Source organism: Eubalaena glacialis, chromosome 3 (genome assembly GCF_028564815.1).
Source record: "Eubalaena glacialis isolate mEubGla1 chromosome 3, mEubGla1.1.hap2.+ XY, whole genome shotgun sequence".
Lineage (NCBI taxonomy): Eukaryota > Metazoa > Chordata > Mammalia > Artiodactyla > Balaenidae > Eubalaena > Eubalaena glacialis.
The window spans coordinates 34,943,059-34,964,523 of NC_083718.1; the positions used below are offsets into that span (position 1 = coordinate 34,943,059).

At 55.2% G+C, this 21,465-nt stretch overlaps 1 protein-coding gene and 1 long non-coding RNA gene across 2 annotated transcripts; one reads left to right on the top strand and one right to left on the bottom strand.

The window, feature by feature from the left end:
• Positions 1-1,246: 1,246 nt before the first annotated feature.
• LOC133087839 (uncharacterized) lies at positions 1,247-2,928 on the bottom strand. Its single transcript, XR_009700452.1, has 3 exons — positions 2,877-2,928; positions 2,259-2,583; positions 1,247-1,403 (listed from the first exon to the last, which is right to left on the bottom strand). It is a non-coding gene; the product is annotated as an uncharacterized LOC133087839 (long non-coding RNA).
• On the top strand, positions 1,965-20,117 carry ETNK2 (ethanolamine kinase 2). The gene is made up of 8 exons (XM_061185504.1): positions 1,965-2,471; positions 4,119-4,378; positions 7,355-7,477; positions 12,105-12,247; positions 12,843-12,926; positions 15,370-15,515; positions 17,215-17,288; positions 18,914-20,117. Exons 1-8 carry the CDS (start codon positions 2,214-2,216, stop codon positions 18,984-18,986), a joined length of 1,161 nt encoding a protein of 386 aa, XP_061041487.1. The 5' UTR covers positions 1,965-2,213; the 3' UTR covers positions 18,987-20,117.
• Positions 20,118-21,465: the final 1,348 nt, after the last annotated feature.

The following is a 21,465-nucleotide window of genomic DNA, read 5'->3' on the forward strand; positions in this document are numbered from 1 at the left end:
CTCACTCAGGGGCATGGAGCACCTCCTGGATGTGCGCCCTGCCCCCAGCACCAGCTCTTCCCTACTTTGAGGACAAACAGAATAAAGACTTCATGTTCACAACCCCACTGTACCTGGGTTCACTAGGGTTTGAAACAGAGGGAAGCACAACCAAGAGATCATGTGCAGACAGGAACGTGACAGAATGACAAACTATATGTTCACTCACAAGCACAGGTTCCTGCGTGCAGGGAGGATGCCATCCATCTGACATCAGCGGGGTTCGAGTGGAGTTGAAGGTTTACACAACCTTGGGTGGGAAGTTTGCAGAGAGCCAGCCCCTCGAGGACCAGGGCTAACACTGTGGCAGCGGACTGTGGGCCAGAAAGATGGTGCCAGCTCATGGAAGCCAGCCTCAAGCTCAGGCTCTGCGCTCAGGCACTGCAACCCCCCGCCCCACATAGCCATTTACCCATGCAGTCTAAGGCACCAACACCTAAAAACGTAGAACACCAGAGATCCGACCGATGCTCCTTTTTTACATGTGGAGAAACTGAGGCTCAGAGAATGAAAGCATTTGGCCAAGAGTGCTCAGTGAAGTGTGAAAAATCCAGACTAGAAGGCTGCCCATCTGACTCAGGTCTGGGGGCTTCCCACCTTACCACATACAGTTGTACCTTCACAGGTTCAGAGCTTCACCCACCCTGGTATGGGGCCAGGTGCACAAGCACACAGATGTATGCACTGCCGTCCTCCGTCTCACAAGACTTGGGACTCAGGCTGATGTCTTCTCCCACTCTGACCCCTTGGACAATCTGCAGGAGATGTGTAGCTTGGGGAATGAGAGGCAGCATCTACCTGAATGAAGCCACTGACACTGTCCCTCTTCATGACAGCTGCTCACCCTTCTTTTGACTGAAGAGGGTGAGGCACTGAGTGGCCCACCCAGGCCCCAGCAAAGCTCATACCTCTAGAATTACAGGCTCTTGGAATTGTATAGAACACCAGGGCCTCTCTAGGGCAGCATTCCCACATCTGCCAGCATCCCAGTGCAGAGCCAAGAGCACAATTCTCTGAGTTTTCTTGCCTGCTTAGCTTTATTTCCTCACTGTTTGCAGGAAGGGTTGGAGTCAGTGTCGTTTCCAGCTCAACATACTGGGGCCCCATGACCTTAAGTAGGCAGGCCCCCCAATCATCTCCTACCCTGTTCAATAAGACAGCCATATATGGCTATTTACATTAAACATAAAATTAAATTAAATGTCACACTAGCCGCATTTCAATTGATGGATAGTCACATGTGGCTGGTGGCCACTGCACTGGACAGAACAGATATAGGACATGTCCATCATCACAGAAGTTCCACTGGGCAGAGCTGGATTCTGGACAGCAGTCAGGACAGGAGGCTTGTGGTTGAGAGGTTCCTGAATAGGTGAAAGGGGCAATGTGGGGAAATAGGCACTTTTCTGGGTGGTGCAGTGAGAGCTCTCCCACGTGGCCAGGTGACTAGTGAGGTCCCCATTGGCACACCCACCCCCAAAATGCATCCCCCAAAGTCCCCTTGCCATCGGAAAAGGCCTTTTCCCGCGGAGCCTCTTCCAGGAGTCCAGGGATTGGGGGGCAGGAAGCTGGGGGACAGGTGGTCTAGCCTAAGCTGACCTCTTGGGAGCAGCGGAATCTCCACACTCCAGGATGCAGTGGGGGGCGGGAAGAGGCTTCCCCCGGCCCTGCCCCAGGTTACACAGGGAGAGCGGCCCCAGCCAAGGTGGGAAGGAGGAGGCCACTTCGCTGCCACGGAAGCGGGGGGAGCGAACCGGGGGCTACCGGGCCTGAGACCCGGGTGGGGGCGGGCCCACCGGGCCTACCCCGGCCCCGCCCCCTGCGTCACGGCCTCTCCGGGGGCGTCACCCCACCAGGCTCTCCAGGTAACTGTGGCCGCGGCCGCCCGCGGTGGCAGGCAGCGCACCCCCGCGGCCAGCGGGCCGGGGCGGGGTGGGGTGGGGGCGTTCCCGCGGCCCCCGCCCCGCGGCCCGTGATGTCACAATCGCGGCGGGCCCCGGCGTTCCCGGGTCGGCTTCGGGCGCCCGGCTGCGAGGCGGCGATTGAAGCGGGCTGCTGGCTCCTGAGTCATGGACTTCCCCTGGCCCCTCCTCTACCACTCCCACTCCCGCGCCGGGCCCCCCCGCGGGGGCTAGCGTCCGCGCGGCGGCTCCGAGGGGGTGGGGCTGCAGGGAATGGCTGTGCCCCCTTCGACTCCCCTGCCGTGCTCGCCCTTTTACCTGAGGAGGCAGGCGCCTTGCCCGCAGTGCTCATGGGGCATGGAGGAGAAGGCTGCGGCCGGCGCGGGCTGCCGGGAACCGCCGGGCCCCCCGAGGGCCGCCGCCGTCCCGTGCTTCGGCATATCCGTGGACCAGGACGACATCCTCCCCGGCGCCCTGCGCCTCATCCGGGAGCTGCGGCCGCATTGGAAGCCCCAGCAAGTTCGGACCAAGGTAGCCGAGCGGGCGTGGGGCAGGGGATGGGGCCCCGCCGGGGCTGGAACGGGGATGCGTGGACGTGTGTTCGTGCATCCTTCCGGGTGTCGGTCCCAGGGGTGCGCGGCTGCTGCCCAGAAGAGGGTTGAAATGGTGGTTTGCGTATGTATTTCTTTCTCCATCTATTTTGGTCCCTAAGCAAAGCTAGGCTCCCGCCTCCCTCGGCCCTCCACACACACCCCTCCTCCTGGGGCTCTCGGGCACGCGGGAGATCCACCTGCCCACTGTCAGCACGTTGTGCGTGCGGGCCCCACCCCCTGTCGCTGTGCGCCGGTGCCCCTCGCTGCCCAGAAGCAAGTAGCCATCCGGCTCTGAAGCCTGCGGAGGCAGGAACTTTTAAGGGCACCCCCCACACTCACACACCCCGTAGTGGGAGCAAAGCCTCCGGGCTCCGAGCTGCTCCTGCTGGTCCCTGAGGAATTCCAGCTAGCCCCGAGCCCTGAGCTGCATGGAAAGCCTCACCATCGCCCCTAGCTCTGCCTCAGCTCCCCCTACACAGGGCACCTCCTCGCTCTGCTGGGCACATTGGCAGGGACACAGACGTGGGCAGAGCCTCCCCCTGAGGAGCCTCAGGCTGACTTCCCAGCAGACCTGCCTCCTCTGTAAAGAGTCTTGAGCTGTCCCATTCCCTCTGGGAGCTGCCTGTGGAGGATGCTGCCCTGAGTGGGCACCTGCAGCTTGTACTGGAGTGGTAGGGACTCCATGCTGGTGGGCCTTCTGGGTGGGGAAAGGTGAGGTTCAGGACCATGTGTGAAGGTTGACAGACCCCTTTTGGGGGAGGGGTGAGTGGGTAACATTTTCAAAATAAAAGACAACTTTGGTGTAAAACCGTCAGGGCATCAAGCAGGCCTGAGGTTAATTCCAGCACTGGCCTAACATGCTGTCTTCCAGTCCCTCCCCTCTCTGGGCCTCAGTTTCCCCACCTTTTATTACTTCGAATGTCCCCTAAGGCCCCTTCCAGCTCTCTCACACTGTGCCCCATAAATTCCATGGTTCATTCCTCCTTGTCACCCTACCCAGAGAACCTGCCCAGGATCTACTGTCTCTGTCTCTTCTGGCCCTAAGGAGCTCTGACCACCTGACCCTGGGGTGGGTGCCAACCTCAGTACCCTCCTGTACCTCTGCCGCTGCGTGGGGCAAGAGGGACAGCAAGGAGCCCTCTGCCTGGCAGGTGGTGAGAGGCAAGTTGGGTCAGGCTGTACCCATCCTAGGTGACCCCCCGCCCTCTGCCGCATCCTGGTCCATGGAGGTTTCTTTCAGGGCCTGATGGGAGACTGAAAAGTGTGGGGGGGAGGTAAGTGGTGTGAAAATTCCTCCACCGCCAAATCCCATCCACTAGAGGCAGACCCAGGAGAGGCATGCCTGGGCTGAGCCCAAGCTGCCATTTTTTTCTTGAACTCTCTGGTCTACCTCAAGCATTGGGAGAGGGTGGAGGGTTAGGAGCAGTGCTGAGCTCTTTACTAAGTGAGAGGGCTAAAGCACGGGGGTTCTGTGCGATTGTGCTCAGCATTCAAACGAGCACCCTGTGCTGGAGCTGGGTCACCACGGGGCAAGAGCAGAGTCCCTGCCCCACACGTCCCTGCGCTGCCCTCTCCCCCATGCCAGCGCTTCACTGATGGCATTACCAACAAGCTGGTGGCCTGCTACGTGGAGGAGGACATGCGGGACTGTGTGCTGGTCCGGGTGTACGGGGAGCGGACGGAGCTGCTGGTGGACCGGGAGAGTGAGGTCAGGAACTTCCAGCTGCTGCGAGCACATGGCTGCGCCCCCAAACTCTACTGCACCTTCCAGAATGGGCTGTGCTACGAGTACATGAGGGGCATGGCCCTGGGGCCAGAGCACATCCGTGAGCCCCGGCTCTTCAGGTGAGGAGGGTGCCCAGCGTGTCATTCATCTCCATGATTCCACAGGCCTTGGGCTTTGAAATCGTTGGCCAGCTTCCCTGGTGGAGTGGCGTCCATGAAAGAGACTCTTAAGATCTGTGAGCTACCTGAAATTGCATGAAAAATGTGTGTGTGTTTATGTGCCTTGCTCTGCGGAGAGGAGCTATAGTTTTGTGTAGATTTTCAGTGGGGTCTGCTGAAAGGATGTGTTCTTGGGGAGGCAAGTGAGAATTTTGGTGAACATGGGACCAAAGGGGGATCTGCCTCCTGGCCCATGCCTCAGTCCTCCACCCATCCCAAGTCTGACCTGGAAACATCTCGGAGCCTTGGAAGTGAAATCCCCAGAGTGCTCAGGGTTTCCTGCTCCTCCCCTCCTGCCGAGGGCTCAGGCATTCCTGGAAAATGGGCCTTATCCAGGGTGAGTGTGGTTGTACCAACCCAGAGAGATGCCTCCCCACCCCAGTCTGAGCTCCTTCTGGGCTTCCTGACAAGGTAGGAGCCCAGGTTTGGGGAACTGCTGAGGCTTCCTTCCAGAGGCTGACAAGGACCCATGGCCCCCAGGGAGCTGCTCCTATTAAGCACCTGGATGTGTAGGACCCAGGAACTGGACTTAACCTTTAAGCCCTGTGGATGCCACTGTTGGGGGTCTGGAAGGGGGAGAACCAAAGAAGAGCCCATATTATGCTCTCCTCTGACCATGCTAAGCAGGGATGTCAGGCAGGATCCTTCTTCCTCCCCACAATGCCACGCCCATGTGCAGGGCACTCAGACTGTAGTGAGGCTTGAGGCAAACCGAAATTTACCCCTGACACCGGGAACAACAGCATGGGGGTCTGCTTGAGACCCTTGGGATCTGTCCTGTCCCACCTAAGGGGAAGGAGCCTTTCAAATCTTGAAGGGAAACAGGAAAGCCCACGCAGGGAGTAGACCAAGAAGCTTCTTAGCTGTCACCTGCTACCCAGCTGACCTCAAGCTAGTGCGCCTGGCCCTATTTGCAGTGAACCCCTAGCAGGCCCTCTAGGGACTTAGAAGAAGGAAATCTGAGAGCACTGCCTCTCGGGCTGGTTGAGCCTCAGGATATTCACGTGCAGTTGTATGTTGTAGCTGTATGTGTGTGTATCTGGGGTGGGGGTGGGACATGCAGCCCTGTGCGAGGGTCTCCTCAGGCTCCAGGTGATAGTTCAAAATGCACCCAGCTAGAGATGTGAGGTCAGAGCGGGGCCGGGGGAACTCTGTCCTGACTTCTCCCACAGTACCCCTCCCAGCTCTCCCTCAGTCTTGTGCCAAAAAGCTCAGATATTGTCAGGTCCTCACCACTCCCAGTCTCCCGCTACCTCTGGGAATCTGATGCTGTCACTCATTCTTTCATGGAAACAATTACCATTGTCAGGAAGATTGAAGATGGATTTAGGTTTGATAATAAGAACTTTACATTTGGGGGAGAGCCAGAAATTGGGATAAGTATGGGAGGTAGACCCTTCCTTGATGATTTTCCCAGGATAGACCATTATCCTTCTGGGATGAAGGTGGATCTCTGAGGGAAAGGCAGGGAGGAAGAGGCCTCAGGAGCCACCGCCCCAGGTACCCCTGAACCTCACCTCCAGACTTCCGCCTCCTGCCGAGGCTTTGCAGCATAAAAACGCTGACTGTTGAGGTTACTTTCATTGCTATTCCAGACAACAGCCCTATTGATATTCAAGGAAACACTCTGTTTAGGCTCTTTTCCGAATCTTCCTTTGGGTAGGGGAACCCCGGGTCTCAGGGGCTGCTTCCCTGCCTTGCCCAAGCCCTGGCGGGCACCCTCCTGCCCCAGGGCCTCTCGCCTCTGAAAGCACAGCCTTCATCTCTCACCCACTCGGTCGCTGCCACGCCCCCTGCCCCCTCCACCCTTTAGGAGGTGGGAGACTTGGGGGCTTCTGGAGGAGCCCCTAGTCTGCCCTGCTATCCTGTTGGGCGATGGCTGTCCCTTCCAAGGACCCGGCCAGGGGAGGGGGTGTCCCTGGAACAGCTCAGTAACAAGGTTTCAGACAGCCAATGCCTTTGTTGTCTTTCCCAGTGATTATTATTCGAGCAACAGGCAGAGGCGAAGGAAGCTTGAATGCTGGAGGCTTGGCAGCTGAGTGGGGGGTGGGGCTCCAGAAGGGAGAGCAGGCAGAGGACTGGGGGAGCCCAGCTGGGACACAGGGCCTCAGACGCTGGGGTCCTTATCAAGGCCTTCCCTCTCTGCCCGGTCAGTCCTCCATCCACCCCCGCCCTCTCCCAGCAACCTTCCCCAGCTCTGCTTTCTCCTCTCCCCACCGCCCCCTCCTTCTCTCCCGGGACCTTGGATAATGTCCACAGGAGAACTTGAAAATAGAACGCTGGTTTGTTTTGCGTCCTTGGCACCCAGCCGCCAGCATCAACTCCCTGCCGCAGAGGAAGGGGCTGCCCTGGGCCAGCCTGCTTCCCTCCCCACCTTGGCCAGGCTGATAAGAGACAAGCATTTCTTCCCTGCGTGGCATTACCACCCCCTGATTCCTTGGTGCCCTGCATTTACCTCCCCCTGAGGGCGTGGGTCTGAGTCCAAGGGGGCGGGGCTGGGGTGGGGGGTGGGAGGGGTTCTGCCCCCCTCCCCAGGTGACCCCTCTGTCCTCAGGGGTTGCTGTAGGCACTCAACCTTGGGGTGGGGCAGGGTCACTGACCTGTGGCCAACGGCCCACTGCTGTGCCCTTTCGCTCCCTGAAGTTCCCCCGGCTCTGGTTCTGGAAGGGGAGCTGCTGAGCTGAAGGCCTTATCTCATTTTCACATCTTCTGCTGAGACCTTCCTTCTGCAGGACCAAGAGCTCCTAACAGATTTGTAATAGTCCTACACTTGGCCCCAATGGACCTTGTAGGGCCATTTCTTTATGCTCAGGAGTGGCTGAGCTGGGGAGGGCCTGCCCCACACTCATACTCTACTCTTCCTGTTTTCTGCTGTAGGCTAATTGCCTTAGAAATGGCAAAGATTCACACCATCCACGCCAACGGCAGCCTGCCCAAGCCCATCCTCTGGCACAAGATGCACAATTACTTCACCCTTGTGAAGAACGAGATCAACCCCAGGTACAAAGATCTGAGAGGGTTCAAGGCTACCACTGTCTCTGCTGCCTTAATATGACCTCCCTTCCCCAGCCCGCCCTGACAGAAGGTTTAGTGGCTTCAGTCCTGATTCCTGAGCCTCTGTCTCCAAGCAGAGTTGGGCTGATTGACGAAATCTCAGGAACTTGTTTCCGCAGTTTTATACCTATGTGCTTATTTCTTCTTCAGTTTTCTGGTTGTGGCGGGGACTAGGGTCAGCATCTCCCCATTTCACTTGAAGGATACTGAGCTCAGAGACTAAGCTTTGCCCAGTGTCACAGGGCTAGTCAGAGGCAGGGCTTCTGTTTCCACACAGGGCCCTTTCTACCTGAGCTGGCTTCTGAGCAATGAGAAGGGAGGGACCGACCTTCTTGAGAATGGGGTGGGGCTGAGTTCAGAGTCAGTCAGAAGAACTCAGCTTATCAGCTGACAAGCCCTTGGACTTCCAAGATTCCTGCTACTTGCCTGGGCACCTCTTGTCCCCACATGGCTCTGGGGCCCCGGTTCCTCACCTTGTTCAAGCTGACAGCTCGCTGCTTCCTCACTGCTCTTCCCAGGGAGGGGCGCACTCTACCCATCCTGACATTGCCTTTCCCCAGGTAAGACGCAGTTCCCTGGACCTATCCTTATGCTCTCGCCGGCAGCCTGAGAGTCCTTCTGGCCTTCAGATGCCTGACTCCCCAGCATACCCTTGAGCGCTGAGAAAAGGATGGTGGCACGGAGAAAAGATTGAGGTCATCATCCCTGCCTCCCCCAGAAAAGGCCATAGTGGGTCTCCGATTCCTCCATGTTCCCCACTGGGGCTGAACATCACTCTTCTCCAAATGTTTGTGGGAGCAGGGCACAGAAGAGGTTTGGAGGAAGGGTATCTCCTTCTCCCTCTAAGATGGTAATAATTAGCCATCCCGATTGTGTGTCTCTGTCACATGCACGCACACATGACTTTATCTAGATCCTCCCTCTCAGAGATTATTAAGCACCGCTTTGAGACTACTTGTCTAGGACGGCCTTTGTTCAGACCTTCTATGTCAAATGGCTCTGGGACAAGGACTGCTTCCCCCCTTAGGACTAGAACAGCACATGGAGAGCAAGACCCTCTGATCATCCAGCCCACCACTTTCGTTTGACAGATGGAAAAACTGAGGCCCAGAGGAAGGATGGGACTTGCCCAAGGTTATACTGATCAGTGGCAATTCAAGGACTAGAGTCAAGGCCTGATGCTCGGGCATGACCCTTGTTACTGCAGCTTCTTTTGACTGTACTGTCACTGTGTAACCTCGGGGTGTGACCTTGTTGGGAGGGGAGTGTGCCCTGAGGAAGAGCTGGCCAACTTCCTTTTCTCTTGTCTCACCTTTGACCTTAGGCAAATCAATTTGCTTAAATTGAGCCTCTTGAGGGGATGATGTCTGCCTTAAACTGTCTAACCTGCCGCAAGCAGGGCAGCGATGAGCAATCACTCGGATGGGGTGAAGCACTTGAGCTCCAGTCATTGCCTAATAACCCTGATTTAGTCAGTCCTTCATTTCACAAATACTGATTGATTGGGATTTAAAACAGCAAAAAACTTGAAGGTGACATGGGCCCTGCCCTCAAGGAGCTTAGAAACAGTCCGTGTAAATAGGACCTAGCTATGCAGTATGCGTGATGTATACAGGGGTGGGAGCACCAGGGAAGGTCTTCTTGGCAGAGGTAGTATGGCAGAGATGAGAAGGGAGGCCTCCGGCTGGAGGAGACAGCATGAGCACAGCTTGCTTGTGGATGCTGAGTAGATGAGGGCCTGGCTGGAGCAGATCTTCAGAAGGGATTGGGGATGGGTCGTGGGAGATGCGGCTGCAGAGGTGAGTTGGAGCTAGACTGTGAGGGGCCTTCAGTGCCAGGTTAAGGAGCCCAGGTTAATTTATCAGGCAGTGGAGAGTCATTGTGAAGGTGTTGGAGCCAGGGGTTCATTGTAAAGGACAGATTTGGGTGGGAGTTGGGGGCTTCGAGTCAGGGAGGCCAGCTGGGGGAGTCTTGTGATTCAGTGGGCAACATCTAGGACTAGGGTTCCCAAATTGGAGCATGAGATTCCCCTGTGTGCTTGCTAAGTACAGATTCCGAGCCTAACCCTGGAGATTGATTGGGAGGTCTTGCATTAGACCCTAGGAATCTGCATTTTGACAGGCTCCCCAGGTGATTCTGAGGCAGGTGATCAAGGAACCATGCTCTGAGGAACATTGCCCTAGGGAAGCTTCATGGAGGGATGGAGAATAGGGGGATGAGTCAGATCTTGTGGAAACAGATTTGATAGTCTTGGTGTTGGGTGGGACATGGAGGAGCCCAGCGTGGCTGGGGAAGGTGGGGTTGATAACTGCTTAAGGGGCATCAAGAGGAGCTTTGGATGGGTTGATTGGTATGAGGGCAAAGGTGATGAGTCAGTAAGTTTGAACACTTAGAAAGTCCTTTCCCTGTGGGGAGAAGGTACTTCCTCCCCCTCCCCCGCCCGGATCCTGAATGCCGAGTGGACACTTGCCAGGCAGCAGTCCCTTCAGGGGAACCCCCAGGCTTCCCTGAGGAGGGCCCCCAGCCCCTTCACCTGGGATGTGGAAGTTTCTGTGATGCAGTGGTGGTTACTATTCTGCCATCCCCACAGCCTTGAGAGAGTCGAGTGATGTCAGGGCTGAAGGTAGCAAAGCTGGTGACGTTTCAAGCGCTCAGGGGAGGGAAGCAGGGCTGCCCAGGGAGGTAGAAGGCCTGGACTGTTCCCACAGTAACCAGCTGTGTGGCCTTGGGGTGGGTAGGGTAGGGGTCAGACAGAGGTCAGGGCCTGGGCAGCAGGCATCTTGGATGTCAAAGACATGTTTTTCAGGCTAAGACCTGGGCAAACCAAAGGAAGCCTCCTAATTCTTATCTTTGGATGGTCTCAGTCCAAGGGGGAAAAAAAGAATCTTAAAGGAAAAGGTAGCTTCTTAAGAAAAGCCCAGATTAAAATGTATCTTATGCAGACCTGTCAACACAGATAAATTCCAATGAGGGTGAGGGGAGGCCTCCCCCATCCCATCCCTAATAGACCCCTAGACTCAGAGTGGCCTGTGCAGAGCCCCTGAGGGGCACTGAGGCCCCCTCAGTTCAGAGGCTCAGCTTGATTTTAGATTCTTGGATAGGCTGAGGACTGCTTTCCTTAGGTGAGGGAGTAGAGTATCCAGCTGTGTAAGACACATCTGGAGGCGGGAGGAAGTCTCTGCCCTCCCCTGAGCCTCCGATTCCCCATGGGGTTAGACTGGAGACCTAAGATCCTCTTTAGCTTTGACCTTCTCAGAGCCTGGAGGGAGCCTGCTGCTCATCCTTTTCCAGGGGAACATGGGGATGCCTTAGTCGCTGACTACTCTTCCCTGTATTCTGGCTTCTGGGCTGGGTGACGGGGCAATGGGGCGTCCTGCGGGAGGGTCAGAGAGGACGTGTCTCATTCACATCCTCCCGCATGTACCCTCACTGCCCTGGACAAGAAAGCAAACAGGAGTCATGTGAATGGAGATAAAAGCCCGGAACCACCAATGGGTGGAGGGGAGGAGGGAGGCTAGGGTTTTAAGGGCTCTGCTAACTATTTGGTTTTTCAGTACACAAAGAACTGTGTGCTTCCTGGGAGCAAAGTTCAGAGCATTGGAGCACAGTGCACCCTCACCAACTTCCCCATGACCTCTGAGAACATCACTGACTGACCTGTTCAGTCATTCCTCAACATGTACTTTTAGCAGAAATGCCTGCCGTGGGCCACAGGATGGGGTGGGCCGAGGGACAGGTGGCCTTCATGCATCTTTGTTCCTACACAAGCAGGGGGCCGGGGCAGGGAAACACACCCATAGTTCAAGGGGGAAGAGGTGAGTTATTGAGCCGCAACAGAGCAAGTGCTTTTCAATTGAAAGGCCCTCGTATGCCCTTGGCCTTGGAGGAGTGGGCCCAAGAAGCAATTTGTTCTGCTTTCTTCTGTAGACCTGAGTGGTCTCGCTGTGCGATGGGAAGCTAGTCTAGATGATCTCTAGTCCTTTCCAACCATGACGCCAGCCACCAGAGCAGGAGGGAGACACACAGGAACGTCCCTCTGTCTCCTCAAGAGGGCGCCAGTGCTGCCGCCACTGCCAGGGCACTGTCACTCTTCCACTGGAGGAGCTCTGGGGTCTTGTTTTAGAGAGCTTCACCTCCCCCTAGGAAGTGTTCCGCACATCCCAAGAGCAGGTCTGTTTGCATCCCTCCCCTGCTGCCCTTGTTCTTTCTGGAATAATTGAGTTTGGACATTCATTCTCCCTCCCCTGACACCTCCTTGTGCCTCCATCCTTATTTCCCTCTCCCTTTCACGAAGTATCAGGACATTGTTCGGTCAGGGACTTTTATGCTTTGCAAAATGCTTTTATGCCCACGTTTTAATCAGCTCCTTAGAATAACCACAGGAAGTCAGAAGGACAGGAAAGGCCATTTTACAAGTGACAAAAGTGAGGGTCTGAAAGGTCAGCCATTTGTCCAAGGTCCCTCTGCAATAAGAGGTAGTGATGGGGCCAGAGCCCAGGGCTTTTGAGGGCAAGCATGTGCCTGTCTGCCGTCAGCCCTCCCTCCACCGGCCACCTTTCTTGCCACTGCCCAGCCTTTCTGCAGATGTCCCTGAGGTCGAGGTGTTGGAGCAGGAGCTGGCCTGGCTGAAGGAGCACCTGCCCCAGTTGGACTCCCCCGTGGTGTTTTGCCACAATGACCTGCTCTGTAAGAACATCATCTACGACAGCACCAAAGGTACGGCTTCCCCGGCCCTGGCCAGGCAGCAGCAGGGCTCAGGCTGCTGGATCAGCTGGCGTTGGGGTTCTCCTCCTCAGGCTGGTACTTGGACAAGCAAAGTGAGACCTTCTGGTGTAGGTCTCAAGTTAATTTGTAGGAGAGAAATGAAAAAGAAACAAATTCCTACTTAGAAAAATCTTTGCCAAGAAAGAACTCAAAATCATGGTTTGTGGAGCCATTCCCCTGACAACGAGGACGTCTTGGCTGCTCTGAGCCTTCCCTGTGTTCCTGATGATAGCTTCACCCCCATGGAGTACTTGGCTTTATTTTCTGGTCCTCAGCCATGCTGAGGACAGATGTCTTTAGTTGGGGAGAGTCTGAGGACCCAGCTGCGTGAGAGGGACAGCTGGAGCTGGGGAAAGGGCAGACAGACAGGTGGAAAGATGGAAGGAAGCAACTTAGAAGAAAGTTGCCACTGAGAAGTTGGGTTAGGCTGGGTTGCTGCAGAGGCCGGTGAGAGTCAGTGGGTGCATTCCTGAGGTCTGTGAAAGCTTGATCAAGCCCTATATCCAGATCTGGGGCCAACCCTCACTGCCTTTCCTCTACCTCACAGGTCATGTACGGTTCATTGACTATGAATATGCCGGCTATAACTACCAAGCTTTTGACATTGGCAACCATTTCAATGAGTTTGCAGGTGAGAAGGGCATTACTCTTTGGCCTATATCCTCCTTGTGATGGAGGGCCAGGTCCATGGGAAGGGTTGGAGGGGGTTCTGTGCATGGGGAATGGAGGGTGGACACCCCTGTCCTCAAGATATCACAGCTTGAGGGAGGGACCAGGCACAGCCTGCCTTGAGGAAGCTCCAGGTCTCATGGGGTGGGGGGGGTCGGGCCGGGGCAGACCCACATACACAGAGCAAGCCCCTGCTAGCCCATATGGCACTTTGGTACAAATTAGGAAAATGTGCCCTCTGTAGGATCCCTGAGGACATTCGGCTTGGCATGTGAATTCTAAAGAGACCCCTTCCTTCCGCTGGGCAGACACAGCCCACGCCAGCTGGCCCAGCTCAGCTTGATGTCAGCCTCCACTCACCCCCTGTCCAAGCTCCTTTATGCCCAGTCAACCCGTGCAGTCGTAAATAGGGGCCCTGCAGGCAGATAAGGGGCAGAACAAGCTGCAAGTAGCTATTTGCCTGGTGGCCTGATGAGATTAATCATGGTGGAACTAGTTAAAAGTGTGTACTTTGCAACTTGACTCCCCTACTTCACATCCTGGCTTTATTGCTTACTAGCTGCGTGACGCTTGGGGCAGGTTACTTACCTTCTCTGTGCCTCTGTAAAATGGAGATGATAATAGTGCCTACTTCATAGTATTGATATGCGATACACACACCAGTGTGGCACATACTAAGCTCCACGTTGGTATTTACTGCTGATGTCAGGCAGGGGAGCTTTTCTGCCTCCGAGGGAGGCTGGAGCGGCCATGGAAGAGGTTGGATTTGGGGTGTGTCCTGGCGTAGGCCATCCTTCCATAAAGGTGGGTGTGTACAATAGGATCATTTGTGTAAAGGAAGCAGGGCAGGTTTTTCCAGCTCGAGGGCTTAATTGTTAAACAATTCGATGGGGCTAAAGAGGCAACTGGTGGATGGAGGTGGACACTGGGGCTGGAGGGACATCCCCAGGCTAGCAGTGTGGGGTGCTCGGCGTGATGTGGCCAGTCCCTACGGCTTAGGATAGGTGAGGCACGCCCAGACCAACTGTAGAGCCGGCACCTGGGCCAGCCTGAGGCACTCCCCAGGCCAATACAGGCCAACCCTCTCCCTTCTGGAACCCCAGGTGACCAGGGCTGTCAAGCACTGCTTGTACCTGAAGGTATGACTCCCCAGGGTGGCCACCAGCTGCATCTAGGAACCCAAGGGACAGATGGGGCCTCAGCTGGGCAGAGCAGCTGAGCTGTGGGGTGTGGCCTGGAGCAGAGGCTGGCACCCGCACGGCACTGGGCCTGTGACTGCTCAGCTGCCAGACCCACTGGCCTTTCCAAAAGGGATAATTTTTAAGCATTTTAAGTCCTTCTCACCCAGTCCAGCTGGAATTTCTCCAAGGGGGCAGATTGCATCCTGCTTCCAAGTTGAGAATGAAGGAGGAGGAACCTGGGAGCTAAGAACCAGCCTCTAACTGGCTGTGTGACCTTGAACAGCTTTCTTCTATCTGGGCCTTAGTGTCTACATCTGTGCCAGGACCTTGTTCTCCAGCCATACTCTTGGGGGCCCAGAAGACTGAGTGTGTTTCTCCAGGGACATAAGGGAAGCTTGGGAAAGATAGGAAGAAAAGAAGAGGGAGGAAGAGACCAGACAAGGTGGCCCAGTCCTGGTCCTGTCGTTAATAAACTGTTTCTTTCTGTACCAGCTCTGAATCTAGGCTCTCTGCCATCATGCCCAAGATGTGGCTGGTGCGTACGGGGCTGGCAGTTTGAGGACTCAAGGAAGGGTGGGACTAGAAGGAGTCAAGGCCATTTATCTTAGGGGTTCCAAGCCTGGCTGTGTTTCCGAATCATCTGGAGAGCTGGACATGGGTGGGTGCCTGGCAATCTGTATTTTCGCCAAGCACTCCAGGCGATGTTTTTAGGTTAACCACCTCAACACGGGTTCAGGAAGCAGTATTTGAGGTGCACTACGTCCAGCCCTTGCTTTACAAATGAGATTTTGGCCAGTGAAAGGAAAGGGCTTGCCCGAAGTTAACTGGAGGTTAGCATCAGATCTAAGACAACTAGGCTCCTGATTCAGGGCTTTGACCCAGCGCCTCCAATGTGCCGTGGTTTTGTGTAGGGCTCAGGGATACACTGGTGCTGTCTTAGGGGGTCCCCATCACTTCCAGGACTGTGCCTTGCCCCTCAACGAGTCTGCCTCTCTCTGTGCTTTCCTCCAGCTCAGCCCACTGAAAGCAGTGCCCCCAGCTGGGATGGGGGTCGACCCTCCACACATTAGAGTTTGGTGGTCAAAGAAGCTGCATTCTTTGCACAGCCCCACAGGACACAGGAGATGGAGGTTTTGAGGGGATCAGGGAACACCTACTGAGCTGGAGGAGACCCCCAGGTAGGCCCATCTCCCAGCAACTTCTGTGCGGCTGCCTCCCCATCAGGTGTGAATGAGGTCGATTACTGCCGGTACCCAGCGCGGGAGACCCAGCTGCAGTGGCTGCGCTACTACCTGCAGGCACAGAAAGGGATGGCTGTGACCCCCAGGGAGGTGGAGAGGCTCTATGTGCAAGTCAACAAGTTTGCCCTGGTGAGTGCTTGTGACTGGAAGGGGTGGGGGAAGGAGAGCTGGGGGGAGGGACTCAGGGCCCACCCCCAGCTCCTACCTTCTCACAGCCTTGTGGTGGAGGAGGAAGCAGAGCCCAGGGTCAGGGGTGAGGTCCTGGGGGAGTCCCATAATATGCTCCTGAACCCCAACCTAGAGGGGGGGTCTGGGAAGAGCCATCTTGGGCATCCTCTTAATACTGACACCCTATTTCCTGCTTTCCTCCCATTCCATCAAGTCCAGGTTCTCTCCTTCCTAGAGAACGACTTCCAAGAAAGATCCCAGCTTCCTATTTTAGCAAGTCTCTCATTTGGACAAGTTCTTTCTAGTGTCTAACCTTAGCCTTTCATGCTACAGTTAAATACGTCCCTTAAGTTTTGTGTTGTTGTTTTTTTTTGTCTTTGGAGAAGATAGAGAATGTCAGTTCTAATCCTCCTTGTTAACTATCTCCACTGACTCACTCAGAACTCTATGTAAGCCTTTCCCATCAGGCTCTTCCTTCTCAAATTACTGTACTGTCAGTTCTTGATTTTGAGTGCTGATTATCCGAGGTACATGGTTCATGCCAGGTCTCCACTGGTATGCACCAAGGGGATTGCTAACTAGTCTTACTAATATCAGCCATGCATAAGCAAGAAGACAAGTCAGCTGCCCTGAATTTCACAATACATCAGAGAACTTAAATAAAATCTTTAATTATCTGTAATTTTAAATTGCCTATTCTATTTTCCTCATTGGTGTAAAACTGATTCTTATCAGGTTCTTCCTTTTTTTAAAAATACTTATTGAAGTATAGTTGATTTACAATGTTATGTTAATTTCTGCTGTACAACCAAGTGATTCTTTTTCAGGTTCTTCCTCTTAACTGTTCCACCTATGCCTTCCTCTTGCTAAATTTTTAGTAACCATTCCCACTTGCTAATTGATCTCTGCTCCTTTTAAGTCGTGAAAAGAGAATAAAATGGGGGGAGGTACTATAGAGCCAACCCCAGAGTGAGCAGGACTTGGGGTGGGGCAGGAGAGCCACAGGAGTGGGGGCCCTGGCCTGGGGTCGCTGGAGCACAGGAACCACGGCGCTCCAGCTTCTTGAGCCTAGGGTGGCCTGGGCCCCGGGGGGTCTGGCTCTGGGGAGGCAGTTGACCCCTTGGTCAGCAGCCCGGCTCATGTCTACACTCACTGTCTAACCTCACCCACCTTGTGATAGAAGAGAGGGTTAGGGGTGAAAGAAGTCACTTTAGAGGTCTTCCAGCGACTGGACCTCTGATGCCCATGTGGCCAGGGCACTGCAGATGGGGTGCCACCCCCTCCACTGGCAACCAGGCCTGAGCTCTGCCTTAGGGATTTCTCTTGTCCTGGATACCTTGGGCTTGAAGATTCTCCTGGGTAGGGGAGCGGCCAGGGCTGGAGTTCAGGTCCGGCTTAGGCTGGGGAACAAGCTGAAAGTCTGCTTAAGCCTGAGGGCGGTAGAACCTACTTTGCTTGCCTTTTTCGAGGAGTGGAGTCCCCAGATACCATCCAGAGACTTGACCTCTGGAATATCTCCCACCTGTGCTGGGGAGACCCCACTGTGTCTCTGCCAGTGTCTTAGTTCTGCGTCTTCCACAGTGACTCTGTCCCTCCAGCTATGGGGTCCATGACAGGTTTGGGGGGCTCACTACACTGATCTTCTCTGATGTGTTTTCAGGCGTCTCACTTCTTCTGGGCACTCTGGGCCCTCATCCAGAGCCAGTTCTCCACCATCGACTTTAATTTCCTCAGGTGAGTGCAGGGAGCAAGTTGAAAGTCAGTGGGGGGGGGGGGGGCGGGCGTGGAGGAACGGAAGAGCCTTGAGCCCAGTACGTGGGGGTAAAGGACACCCCAAACAGAATGTCCAGGTCCATTCCCCTGCTCTGCTCACCATCCGCATTCCAGCCAGCCCATGCGAGGCGGGTCACTGCTCCAGGGATGCCTGGGGAAGCGCATGTGCCCAGAATCCCTCTCTGGAAGTGCTCAGAAGCCCTTGCACCCTGCCTCCTGATTCCTCTTTCCCTATTATAGCCTGCTATCTGCTTCACTGCCCGGCTCTTCTGCCAGTGCTCTTCCCCACAGAGCCCGGTGCTGAAGGGAATTGCTGGAAATTAGTCTGAAAGATCATGAGTCCAAACCTCATTTTATAGCAGAGGGGCCAGAGTTCCAGAGGGGGGGATGACTGGCTGAGGTCCCTTGGTGGTTTAGCTGACTATGCTGCCTCCCTGCATGGGGTATCAGACCCCACTGCTCCTTTAGTGGCCCCTAGTGATATACTAGGGGCTGTACCGAGACTGTACTTGAGTATTGACTACTTAGGCGGCCCTGTCGTGCGAGATACACATGTCCCTAAAACCAGGAATCATTTTGTCTTCCATTCTGGTCCAGTCTCTTTGTCTTTGTCCTGCCCACCCACCCTCAGCTGAAAAGGATGCTGGCTTTAAAGTGTTCACAAAAATTAGAGAAATGCAAGTCAAACCCACAATCACATCTACCTCACCCCCATTAGGATGGCTACTTTTGAATAAACAGAAGATAACAAGTGTTGGTGAGGAGGTGGAGAAATGGGAACCCTTGCGCACTGCTGTTGGGAATGTGAAATGGTGTAACTTCTGTGGGAAACAATACGGTGCTTCCTCAAAGAGTTAACATAGAATTACTGTACGATCCAGCAATCTCACTGCTGGGTATATGCCCAAAAGAATTGAAAGCAGGGTCTCAAGCAGATATTTGCACAACCATGTTCATAGTAGCATTGTTCACAGTAGCCAAGAGGTGGAAGCAACCCAAGTGTTCATTGATGGGTGAATGGATAAACAAAATGTGGTCTATACACACAAGGGAATGTTATTCCTTTAAAAAGGAAGGAAATTATGTCACATGCTACAACACGGATGCACCTTAAGGACATTGTACTAAGTGAAATAAGCCAGTCACAAAAAGACAAATACTATATGATCCCACTTAGATGAGGTAACTAAAGTAGTCAAATCCATAGAAACAGAAAGTAGAATGATGGGTGCTGGGGGCTGGGCAGTTGCTGTGTGGGGGAGATTAGAGTCCAGCTTTACAGAATGAAAAAGTCCTGGAGGTCTGTTGCTCAACAAGGTGAACGTACTGACCACACTGAGCTGTAAAGACTCAACAAACAAACCAATATGTTTGGGGAGGGGCTGCTCCAGTCTAAGAAGAAAAATAAAATTATAGTTGAAGTGAAAACAAAACAAAACAAAAAACCCCAGCCTGGGCTAGGGTCCATTTGCCCAGACCTAGGTGGGCTGAGCTGGTGAGAAACTTTCCTCATGGTGTGAGTGCCCCCAGCAGGGCTCACCTGGCTACCCTTCTCACCCCCAGTTCCCTTTCCTGTCTTCTGGCAGGTATGCAGTGATCCGATTCAACCAGTATTTCAAGGTGAAGCCTCAAGTGTCGGCCTTGGAGATGCCAAAGTGACCAGCGTTCCCATCCCTCCCCTCCCATCTGCCTGGCCAGACCTGTTCTCCAGGGCTCCATTCTGCTCTGGGGTCTTCACCTTTGGACAAGGTGGGCGAGGGGACAGGTGGGTGTCCCAGGAGAAGTCTCTGCCCCTGTCGCCAGCCCCCAGTGATGCTTCTGGTGACCATTCTTGTTTGGAGGGGCTGATAGGCCCCAGCTCTGGGGGTCCTCTTCACCTTGCCAGACTGGGTGGTGGGGAGTGCCTGCAGCCAGCCAGGGCTCAGACCACAACCACCCTGGAAAGGCCAGCATTCCCAGCCCCGGACCATCCTGGCATCTGGGCTGCCTTAGATGTGTCTTTGACCTTCCTGGCTTGGGGAAGGGGGAAGGTGGGAGGGCTCCTTTCTACCTCCAGGGCCCTGAGCCTCCAGCCTGTCTACCCCTGCATGCCCCATGTGGGAGGTGCTGAGCCCAAACCAGCATCCTGCCAACCCTGACAGATGGATGTACATATCTTGGGGGGGTGGGGTCTAGAATTGGGTTTGATGGCTCCCCCAGCAGCCACCTCATCTGAGATTACTCCCTTTCTCCAAACCATATCCAATCAAATAACCCCTTCCCAAACCTCAGCCTGAGAACATGTGCTCTCCTCCAGTGCCCTTTCTGCTCCAGGCTTGTGTTCTGTACCTCTGCCGCCTGCTGGGAGGGAAGGCAAGGGAATGGGCCACCAAAGCCTGGCTCTGCTTCATGCTGTGGCTTGGCCAGAGGGGACGGACCCAAGAGTGGGGTGGCTGGACAATAGCCAGCAGCCTCCTGCCTTGTTCCCTCCCTTGCCCTCCAGGCCCTCACTTCCAAGGAACAGTCTCTCCATGTCCACCTTCTGTCCTGAAGTTGACCCGCGGTCTCCCCACTGGGGAATGACTAGTGGGAGTCAAAGGGCAGGGGCCAGGGACCGCCGGGGCTTGCCCAGCCTGCAGGAGCCTGGGTGGGATCGGTCGTGAAGGTGCTGAAGGAGCTGTTGCCCCGACTCCCAATGGCCTCCGCCTCCTTTCTGCCCTCACAGCCTCTCAGGCCTTTCTGGCTCTGGCCTATAAAATTATTCATTTGTAAATTATCATGGTTTTCTGCATTAAAACGGCCATTTATGGACCACTCTGTGTCTGAGTGCCACTGGTAGGGTTTGACTCGGATGGTGTGACTAGTTCTCCTGCAGTGGGGGGTGGCACGGTGCTCCAGTCCCTCCTCTCTGGGGTCCCTTTGGGCTGCACACTTTGCACCACGCCCTCCATTTACCTGGCTCACAAGGCCTGGGGTGCTGATTTGGGGTAGACCTGGGCAGAGCTGGTGGTTTCACAGCTCCTCTGCTTTTGACCATCTTGCTAGAATAAGTTGACCCTGAGAGGGCACAGCTTCGAGGGAACTAGACTGTGGATTCCAAGAACTTGGCCTATCCAGGTGATGGACCAGTAAGACCCCAAATGGAAGGGCTCAGGACTTCTTCCTTGGTCCTCACTGGCCCCAAGCTGTTAAGGGAGTTGAGCGGGAGGTTGCTGTGCCTGAGAGCAGGCAAGGGTGATTTCCGGACCCAATATGTCACTTTCTCAGAAAGCCAGAGGGAGGGAGAACGGAAGCTCGAAGGTGAGTGAGGCACCCTCCCAGCTTCCCAGGCTGCACTCCCAGGGCCCCCAGAAGGTGCCTGGTACCCTTAGTGGTAGCAACCACAACAGCAGCAGCTGCCTTCCAGGTGGACTCTGCCTGTTTGCCTTTTGCCTGCAAAAGTACCAGGGTGCCATGGCAACCACTGGAGCTGAGCTGGCACTGGCAGTTGGGGCCTTGTTCAAGGTCATGGTGATCCAGGGTGGCCAGGCCCCTGACGGGTAGCAGTATCACATCTAGGAAGGGTGCTAGTGGAGGACACGGGTGAAAGGTCTGCCCCGGCATAGGGAGGGTGCCAGGGCTGGGCAGGTAGGGCCTCTGAAGGTCATCTGTGGGGTCAGGTGGTCATGGGCACCACCTTCCTGAGGACTGTATGGCAGTGCCTACCCTCCTTGTTCCTCTCAGATCCACCTCTGGAGGTGAGGGCAGAAATAACCACTGTGAGGGCAGCTTCGTTTCCAGCCTCCTGGGGCCTTGATGTCACAGCACTGAGATGGTGGTACAGCGGTGAGCAGGGAATGGCTGGGACAGGGCCCCCCAGGTATCATCTTGTGCCCCTACGGCCTGGCCACCACCAGCACCAAAGGAATTGACCTGCAGGCACCATCCCACTACCGCCTTTGAGAAAGTATTCTCATTCCTCCAATTCTCCAGGGGAGTGGGCAGGTGGGGGCAGGGGTGGGGGCAGGGGAGTTTAGGCACACCCCTCCCACACAAAGCCTGGAGGCCCACCATCTCGCCTTTCACTGCCACCCGGCACTAACCAGCCCCCCTGCCCACCAGGCTCAGCACCAGGCCTTGGACTCTCCGAGGGTGGCCTTGGCTCCACTCCCTCAGGCCA